The sequence below is a fragment of the Nicotiana attenuata genome, unplaced genomic scaffold (assembly GCF_001879085.1).
Source record: "Nicotiana attenuata strain UT unplaced genomic scaffold, NIATTr2, whole genome shotgun sequence".
Classification (NCBI taxonomy): domain Eukaryota; kingdom Viridiplantae; phylum Streptophyta; class Magnoliopsida; order Solanales; family Solanaceae; genus Nicotiana; species Nicotiana attenuata.
In genome coordinates, this window is record NW_017671526.1 from 102,624 (window position 1) to 112,164 (window position 9,541).

Here is a 9,541-nt window from a genome sequence, read left to right on the forward strand (position 1 = left end):
CAAATGCTCCCTCTGTTTATTTTTGTCGCTTTTGACTTTATGTTCCTTTTAAGAAAAAGTTAATGAAATATACAATTATAATCATATTAATGATAGTATTTCAAAAATAAAAATATATTTTTAATATAATATAATAGATAAGTAAAAGTATCTTAGGGAGTAGGGTAATGATGTAACATAGAGTTGCAGAATCTTTTTAATCAGAAGTTTAATACTTTTCGAAGGTAAATCTTTCATTAATTACAGTCTTGTTTGACTCTCATCTTGATTTCCTTATTAGTCCACCCCAAATCTTTCTATCATTCTGTTTTAATAAATTCTTCAAACCTCATTCTTCTCTCTCTCTCTCTCTCTCTCCTATTAGTCCCCATACGCCCAATCTCTCTCACTCTTTCTCATCACCCATTTCCTTAATCAATCATCATTTTCCTTCTGTAAAAACCAAAGCCAAAGAAGCCCCACAAATGTAAAACCGCTATCCTCCAACAGTCCTTTCAAGAAAACCATTAGATTCCCATAAATAAAGGGCTTAATGTTCCATATTCCTTCATTCCCACCATTTTTTCCTCATTTCTTCTTTTCTCCATTTCCACAACCCAAAAAAATAAATCAAATCTTTCACAAAGATGGGTGGAAAAAAGGAGGAAATTTTTAAACTCTAACACTTAGTTTTTTTTTTCAATAAAATCCAAGAAAGTTGCTTATTTTGCCTTGAAAACAAGAGATACCCAAATTGGGGTATGCTCAAATCTCCAAGATTTCCCTAGAATATATGTCCCAAATGAAGCACATTGACAATATCCCATCAACTCCTGGAAAGTTCAAGGAAAAATCCCCTTACAATAGGCTAAGGCTCCATTTTTCTTTAACCAAGCTCACATTTTGGTCATTTGTGTTCTTGGGGTTGATCTTTGTATTCTTTTTCAGATCACCATCTTCTTCTTCTTCATCCCCTGCAGCTTCAGATCTCTCAAGAAGATCTCTGAGAACCAACTCTTATGATGGTCCAGCTTGGGAGAAAAGGATTAAAGCCTCAGCTAAAGTCAGGTCACATTCTGGTATTTCGGTTTTGGTAACTGGTGCTGCTGGTTTTGTTGGGACACATGTCTCGGCTGCCTTAAAACGTCGCGGTGATGGCGTTGTAGGGTTGGATAATTTCAATGATTATTATGATCCAACCCTGAAAAGAGCCCGGCAAGCTCTGTTAGAGCGTGCCGGGGTCTACGTTGTAGAGGGCGACATCAATGATGTCGCCCTTTTGAAGAAATTATTTGACATTGTTCAATTTAGTCATGTTATGCATTTGGCTGCACAAGCTGGTGTGAGGTATGCCATGGAAAATCCTGGCTCATATGTGCATAGTAACATTGCTGGTTTGGTTAATGTTCTTGAAGTTTGCAAAAATGCTAATCCTCAACCTGCTATTGTGTGGGCATCTTCTAGTTCTGTGTATGGCTTGAATACTAAGGTTCCCTTTTCAGAAAAGGATAGGACAGACCAACCTGCTAGTTTATATGCTGCAACTAAAAAAGCTGGTGAGGAAATTGCTCATACTTATAATCATATATATGGGCTTTCATTAACCGGATTGAGATTTTTCACGGTTTATGGACCATGGGGTCGGCCAGACATGGCGTACTTCTTTTTCACAAGGGATATTTTGAAGGGAAAGTCAATTCCCATTTTTGAGGCAGCTAATCATGGGACTGTTGCTAGAGACTTTACCTACATTGATGACATAGTAAAGGGTTGTTTGGCTGCATTGGACACTGCTGAAAAGAGTACGGGAAGTGGTGGGAAGAAGAAAGGCCCTGCTCAATTGAGGGTGTTCAATTTGGGCAACACTTCCCCTGTGCCGGTTTCTGATCTTGTTAGCATTCTGGAGAGGTTGCTAAAGGTAAAGGCTAAAAGATCGGTGATGAAGTTGCCAAGGAACGGTGATGTGCAGTTTACTCATGCAAATATAAGCTTTGCGAAAAGGGAGCTTGGATATAAGCCTACAACAGATCTACAGACAGGATTGAAGAAATTCGTTCGATGGTACCTCAGTTACTATGGCGATGGAAAGAAGAGCGCGCAATGATACATTCTTTCAATTATGTGGTAGGAGTTCAATTTCTTGTTCATTTTGATTCTTGTTATTGTTTTCAGCATACGTGCATTGCCCCCATTTTCTTGCTCTCATATATGATGCGATAAAAGGAGCATATCCCATCCCACGATGAAGTAGTTGTGTGATAGTTGGACATTGTTTTTCTGGCAATTTATTTTGTATCAAATGCAACCTGAAACTAACTTTTGCCACTTCCAGGAATGCCACTGTTGTAGTTTTATAGAATTCATGATTGATAGAAAACTGCTGATTATGGACAGTGGACATGTACCATCTTTATTACATTATAATAAAAGTACCACATGATAGTTCCATATTTGGATTCTTCTTGTGTTTATCACATTTGGTTGGAATGTCTCTAGCATATTGGAGTATGATCTTGTGTTCTAAGGGGTCGTTTGGTATGATGGATAAACAAAAATAATCGTGGGATAAAAAATTTGTACCGCCTTATCTCTTGTTTGGTTATTAAACCTGGGATAAGTTATCATAGGATTAAAAGTAGTACTGGGATAACTTATACCTGCCAAATGGTGGAATAGTAATCCCAGGATGAAACAGTAAAATTGACAATCCTAGGATTAATACAACATACCAAACAGTCAATAAGAAATAACACCAGGATAACTAATTCAAGCATAACTAATCCCACTATAACTACTCTCAGTATAACTAATCCCAGCATAACTTGTCTTCAAAGTTCAAACCAAACGACCCGTAAGTGTGCCGATTTGGTTAATCCATTATGCATTACCATTTAGATATCAATTCCCTTTCTGATCTTTGAATCAATCATTCCCTCTACATGATTTCTGAAGTTAGACATATCTTATTTTGGCTCTCCGATGAAAGATTCTACTATTTTTGAAAGTTAAAAGTTTAGAGTCATTATTTAAGATGATTGCATTGGTTCTTTTTTCTGTTCTTTCTATAGTTTCTTTCTGGAGAGGGGAAAGAAAGAACCAATTGAAGCTGCAAATGCAACATATACCTAACAATGATGCTTTATTGGTAATAGTTGCAACATACACCAAAAATGACAAATTATGAAATCTTTTTTCTTCTGGTAGCACAAGAGAAGAGTGATTACAGGTATCAATTATCATCATCTTGTTAAGAAGCCAGAAGAAGTGAAATCCCAACTCCAGCGCTTCTATCTTTCCCCAGCTAAGTAGTTTGTAGAGGATCAAATGTTCATCCTCTGCGACTTTTTAGGTTTAATGTCTAAAATGTGCTCCTTTTAATTTCGGATACTCTTCAAAAATAAGTAATAGCAGAATGAAAGACAATGTTGTATTGATGTGGACGAGCTTTTTTACAATTTTTTGTTATATCAAAGCAGCTAACAGTAGTATTTGTGATAGCCTTCTCGATACCTTATTGGAGCTTTGTTTAATAGTGCCGGTTTTCCATCAATGTATTGGTTGTTTCTCAGAATCATTAAAGATGTAAAGAGTTAAGACATTCAATAATTGACAGATAATATCCTATATTTCACATCCTTTTCAAATTAATATTTGTACAACATTGTTGCTGGCTTATAACAAATCTTGTCCTCTTCTTCCCAGAATGAACGGCTCCTGTTTTTCACTCTGCCCTTTTACACAATGATGTTGGGGAAAAACAGGACATTGATGTGGAAGAAGGAAATTAGCACATAGTGAACAACTTCTAAATTTTATTTTAGTTACTGCAAAGAACTTGCCCATAAATTTACAAAAAGAATGTCTGGTTTATTGATTAATTAGATGATTAAGTGGTAGGATAGTTTGATGTATTAAATATACCTTGAGATAGGTATAGTTCAATACTATCATAGAATGAGCCATGAAGTGTAAATGAAATGAAACTATTTACTTCCAGAGTGTCGGTTTCTCTTGTTGGAGTTGCTGCAATGCAGTGTGCATAGGCGAAGCTAGATTACTAGCTATGAGTTCGGACAAACCCAGTAACTTTTGCTTATACGTTGTATTTTTATTAGAAAATCTATTTGATATATAAATATTTAATTGCAAACACAGTAACTAAGCCGAGCTATGAATTTAGTGTCAAATTAAGAACCTGGTTTCGCCTCTATCAGTGTGCCAGTGTCCTTGAAGCTATACGTTGTGCACAAAATGACAAAATACAGGAATTCTAAATCTAAATATCCTTTCCAGAAAGGACATGAACACATGTCCTTTGTTCTTGTAATTTTATTCCCTTTTTCCTCGAGCATACTTGGTGATTCCTATTAGCCCTTTCTTTTGGCTTCAGTGGACCATCCACCAGCTAGTTTGATGCTTTGGAAGTTATTCTTTTCTTACATTGAAAGATTTTTGTATCCATAGCGACCGTGCGATGAAAAGAAGAAAGTATGATAGAATAGTAAAATTTAGCATATCACATAAAGATTCTAAATTTGACAAGTCTCTTGAGTTCGACAAGAAGAAAATGAAGAATGGGAAACTACTGGTAGGCCCAATATGAAATAGGCGAAGTGGTTGGTTCTGCGACATGTTCCAACGGGCAGTCAAGATGGGTTGGATACAACAAATGAGCGGGTCATTAACCGGTCCAATTTTGGTCGAGTCAAATGAGTTTCGATGCTGGATGTGATATTTCTAGGATTTTGTTACTAGGTTTTAACTTTTTATTGCCGAAAAATTATCCCTTTTCAGCTTTGTGATGGAGCATAGTTCGTTTTCGTCTATCTGCTTATTGCCTTTGTAAGTAGTTTGCTCTGAGGATGGTCTGTTTGAGTAGTAGTTCCCCTGAGCAAACCGGGACACAAGTTTGTATTGATATTGGTAATACATCTTGCTGACCAAACCATCCATGAAAATCTTGTGGCTGCATCTGTTAATACAAAATACTTAAAACCAGAGTAGCTGCACAAGCCCAGCGTATAATTTGTCTTTTAAGCATAAGCCTGAAGGATTAAAGCACTTAAACACATAAATACCGAATCCCAACATATGCAAAATATGCTAGAGGATTTTTAGAGTTACTCAATACCTGTGTTTATGCCTTAGTAGACAAAATTACCCTATAGGTAGCAAAAGGAAATTCCAGTAAATGATTGAAAGTGACCAATGTAAAATGTTAAGCAACGGTTCCATTCAAACACTTTGTGAAAGGAGGACAAAGGCCATTACTAATTAAACTTACTATCATCTAAAACCACTAGGCACGAATTAACTTCACCAGATAAGATATAATCATAACTGCAGTTAACTGAATGCAGACTGTATTCTTTCTGCTTTTGCAAGTGATATACGGAAATGTAAGCAAGCTCAATCGGGTCTCCAAGGGCAGAAACTTCACTTGACGAGAATTTAAAAACATAGATAAGCAAAAATTATACGTACCATAAATAACAAGTCTCAATGTCAAAATCCTGAATAGGAAACTTAAATGACCCCTATCATCCGCTCGAGTACATAATTTGTTACAATTGAAGTATCCAGGCCATGCCAAAACAACTTAATCTAGAATTTTCAAGATATGACTTGACAAAGCAAGTAGCATCGCATGCCCTGACTTCTCTATGCCACGAGAGTACTGGCAGTGGTAGATTCACTGCAAGGTAAAAACTGAAATTAGTACACAGCAACTCACAAGGAGATGAAAAGGAGGGGGGGGGGGGGGGGGGTAAATAGGAAAACCCAGTATTAAAGTGTCTTTCACATAATTAGATTTGTGCAAACAAAAGAGCTCCAACTTTGCAGATGTCCAACTCACATGACAGGAAAGAGTAAACACTGCTGCTTCTGATTAAAAGTGTTTAACAGCTTTAAAGCTGTGATGGCGATACCATTGAGCTCCATCATAGAATTAAGCCGTTTGCTTAAAAAGATAAAGAGCATGCAAAAATTGTTTTTCAATCTAGGAAACCCCCACCAAAGTAAACCAGAACATGAACAAGCAACCTGACAAAAACCTATACCCTGCTACTTCCTTCCCTACAAAGGACTAATGATGCCATTAGAGGAGTAAGCCGCACAAACATATCCAAGCATCCTGCACCTGTCTGCAAATCTGAACACATAGCACATGGTATGGTATCTTGTATGAAACCAAACCTTAATAATACTCAGCAAATACAATTTGCAGGGTTGGGCAGGAAACATGAAGATTCCCATAAGCTTCTCTCCATTTGCTTTCATTAATATAGAAGAATGTATGTTCATTTGCCAGACTCAAGCAAGAAAAAGAAGTGGTGCCTTCAGCATATATATACTGTAGTAACTATAAACAACCCATTTAAGGACAACTTATCTTGAAACCAAATTCTTTATAGCAAGTGTAAAAATTGTTCTCTGGAACCACACAAGATCTACAACTACAAAAAGTCTATCTATCACTACATTGGAAAGAGAATAACCATAATGCATTGACAGAATCAATATTCTCCAACCAAAATAAACATTTCCACCAAATTTCCAAGGACAGTTCATGCTTAGATAAATAAGTCAATTCATAAAAGCATTGGACATATTCACAATTTCACATATATTTGAAAATATATTATTTGCAAATGCAACATAAAGCTTGATTAAAAAGGTGAATCAGAAGCAATTCACTAGTAGAGTCAAATAGGCAGACTGGACTTACTACTTCCAGACTGGTGGAAGCTTCTTTGTTTTCTTGTAGTAACGAGCAAGTCGGTGAATCCTGCTCTCCACAAGAATCAATCTAAACTTGGAATCTTTGTCTTTCCTGTTTCTTTCAAGATGCTTCCTGATTGCAACTGCTTTCTTGATAAGGTGGTACAGATCCTCGGGAATCTCAGGAGCAAGTCCTAGCAAATTAAGTATCATTATTCTATCAAATATCTCCTTGAGACAACTAATACCAAAAAAACACAAAATATTGAATAGGTACCATGAGCCTTCAAAATTCTGAGAATCTTGCTACCAGTTACACTCTTCACCTGAGCAATGCCATGGGAATCACGAAGAATAACACCAATTTGAGAAGGTGTTAAGCCTTTTTTTGCAAACTTGCAGATGTTATCTTCAACCTGAAACACAAGAGAATGCTGCTAGTTAAGAAACTAGAAATAAGTACAGGACTTTATCCAATCAAGTTACACATTTAAATATTTGGACATAGTTTTGAATTTTAGCAATTTCCAACCAGGTTCTGTACTGAACCTTTCGATCGATGTTCAAACAGACAGAAAAGCTCAACTGATCCTCATGAAGGGAAAAAGCTTGACCGATCCTCATGAAGGGAAGAAGCTCAACCCTTTTTATGAAGAAAACCTCAAATGACCCTGGTGATGGGAAATATAATTTTCTGCTTTCTACTAAATTACAGGAAGCCAAAATGCACAAGCAATTTATATGCCACGTTCTTCAACGTAAAATGGCTCATATCCTTAAAATCACTAACACAAAGGAAGGATCCAGCATTGCCTCTCTCACATTACTTCAATCTTACCTAGCATAGTTGTACCAATTTTTATGAGGGACCTTGTATACCTTGCTTTTATCTTTACAAGTACAGGATATATATAACTTCAGTGAACATAAGAGGGAAAAGATCCATGTTTTCCACTATATAGTAGGCAACTATTGTTGCTTCGAAGAAGCATGTAGTGAAGGACAAGAATCTTAATCGATCAGGAGTCAAGTCCACCTATACCCCCATAACAGATTAGCACCTTCCTCTCTTTCAACCAGTCAAACAAGAGACACAATACCGCAACCAGCTGTGGCACTTCAATAGGCCCACTTACATAGAAGGCATTAAGAAAATACCATGAATCCACGATTTAAGTATTAACAGGGAAACCTAGGGTAGCATATGCAAGAGATTTAGACATAACTGCAAATATAAGCTGGCTGACTAATCCGCTAAATATATGAACTGTTATCTTAGTGGTTACACTAGAGTCCAATAGTATAACAAGTTAACAACAAAATCATGATAAGCATAAATTGCCTACTTGATAACTTCCATCTTTCATTAATGTAAATGTTTGATATGACATGGAGTCCATAACAAAAATCATTACAAGCTCTAAATTATATATCCCTTTTTCAGTCAAATGAATGTAAACTACCAAATGCCCGTTATGGATTCGAACCCATCCAACTCCAGATAAAAAGACTGGATTTAAGTGGAAAAAGATAGAGGACTAGTCCATTATCCACGAGTTTTGAACCATACGTCACTGGCTCTCCGGGACTTCTCATTTTCAAGCAATTATATCAAGCAATTTTTCAAAGTAAATGTGCAGAATTTTAAAAACTAAAACTGAAACAAAGTAAAGATCAAGAGGTTTTGAAATGCCAGTAGAAATTACTTACATCAGGTGCAGAGATTTTCAACCAACTTGGTGGAGTCCTCTTGTACGGAAGTGCTGAGGCCGAAATACCCTTACTGTGTAACAAGCAATTTTCAATAAAAAATATAAAAAAAATATAAGTAGAATGTGCCATTAATAAGTGTTATACATGAAAAATATACAGAAAAATAGAAAGAATGAACGTTACCCTCGACTGTGCATACGACCCATGGTGGCTGGAGGTGGTGGTTTGCGTGCGCGTGCGTGTGTGTGTGTTTTGGCGGGGAGGGGGGTAAGGGGGCTGCTGTCCGGTTGGCTCTGAAGAAGGAAACCCTAGAATGGCGAAATGGAGAAGATTAGGGTTTTTATATGAACTCTTTATTCTCTATGGAGTCCTTTGATTTGTTTTGAATTGTGTTTTTGAACTTCATAATAAGTACACATTACACCATAATGTTTCGTGATCTGCCGATCAGGCCCATGGGTTGGAGGAAATGAGGCATCATGACCCCTTACAATTTTTAAATTAAGAAAATAATTTTTTAATTCTCTTATGTATAAAAGATAAATTTCTTACATATAAAAGTAGGTCTCTCTTATGCTTTCTTGAGCCGAGGGTCTACTAGAAACAACCTCTCTATTCTTACAAGGTAGGGGTAAGGTCTGCGTACACACTATCCTTCCCAAACCTCACAGTGTGAGGATAATACTGGGTATGTTGTTGTTATTGTTATAAAAATAAATCTCTCACGTATAAAATAAAAAGAAATTGGGTAATAAAAATAAAAATAAATTTGTAAAGACCCAACAAAATCATTTGACGACTTGAGATCTTAAGATTTAGTATAAATTCATATAGTTGACTCCAACTAATTAAGAATTTATGCACAGATAATTGATTGATCGATGTTAACTTAATTCCTTTTCCATTTGACATTATTTGTTGCCCAAGATATATAAGACAACAACTTATTGTGTTTAAGTGGGCGTTTGGACATAAGAATTGTAAAATTCTAAAAAAGGTTTTAAAAATTTTTTAAGTGAAAATGGTATATGAAAATTAGAGTTGTGTTTGGACATGAATATAATTTTGGGTTGTTTTTGAAGTTTTGTGATTGATCTAAGTGAAAATTTTGAAATACAGCGTTTTG

At 36.1% G+C, this 9,541-nt stretch overlaps 2 protein-coding genes across 3 annotated transcripts; one reads left to right on the forward strand and one right to left on the reverse strand.

The window, feature by feature from the left end:
* Positions 1-308: 308 nt before the first annotated feature.
* Positions 309-3,977, forward strand: LOC109208804 (UDP-glucuronate 4-epimerase 3-like). Of its 2 annotated transcripts, none has more exons than XM_019371958.1 (2): positions 309-2,103; positions 3,682-3,977. In XM_019371958.1, the coding sequence occupies exon 1, from the start codon at positions 773-775 to the stop codon at positions 2,081-2,083; it is 1,311 nt and encodes a 436-aa protein (XP_019227503.1). In that variant the 5' UTR covers positions 309-772; the 3' UTR covers positions 2,084-2,103; positions 3,682-3,977. The 2 variants fall into 2 exon arrangements, with proteins under 2 accessions (XP_019227503.1, XP_019227502.1); XM_019371957.1 differs by lacking the exon at positions 3,682-3,977 and adding an exon at positions 3,048-3,476.
* A 1,442-nt stretch (positions 3,978-5,419) lies between these two features.
* On the reverse strand, positions 5,420-8,744 carry LOC109208805 (40S ribosomal protein S13). The gene is made up of 5 exons (XM_019371960.1): positions 8,599-8,744; positions 8,413-8,485; positions 6,980-7,118; positions 6,710-6,896; positions 5,420-5,674 (listed from the first exon to the last, which is right to left on the reverse strand). Exons 1-5 carry the CDS (start codon positions 8,619-8,621, stop codon positions 5,641-5,643), a joined length of 456 nt encoding a protein of 151 aa, XP_019227505.1. The 5' UTR covers positions 8,622-8,744; the 3' UTR covers positions 5,420-5,640.
* Between the last annotated feature and the right edge of the window lie 797 nt (positions 8,745-9,541).

Coding starts and splice junctions, on each gene's coding strand:
- LOC109208805 (XM_019371960.1), bottom strand. CDS start 8,621: ATGGGTCGTATGCACAGTCGAGG. Junction 7,119..8,412: donor TGAAAATCTCTGCACCTGAT/GTAAGTAATTTC, acceptor CTTGTGTTTCAG/GTTGAAGATAACATCTGCAA. Junction 6,897..6,979: donor CAGAATTTTGAAGGCTCATG/GTACCTATTCAA, acceptor TTAATTTGCTAG/GACTTGCTCCTGAGATTCCC.
- LOC109208804 (XM_019371958.1), top strand. CDS start 773: ATGTCCCAAATGAAGCACATTGACAATATCCCATCAACTCCTGGAAAG.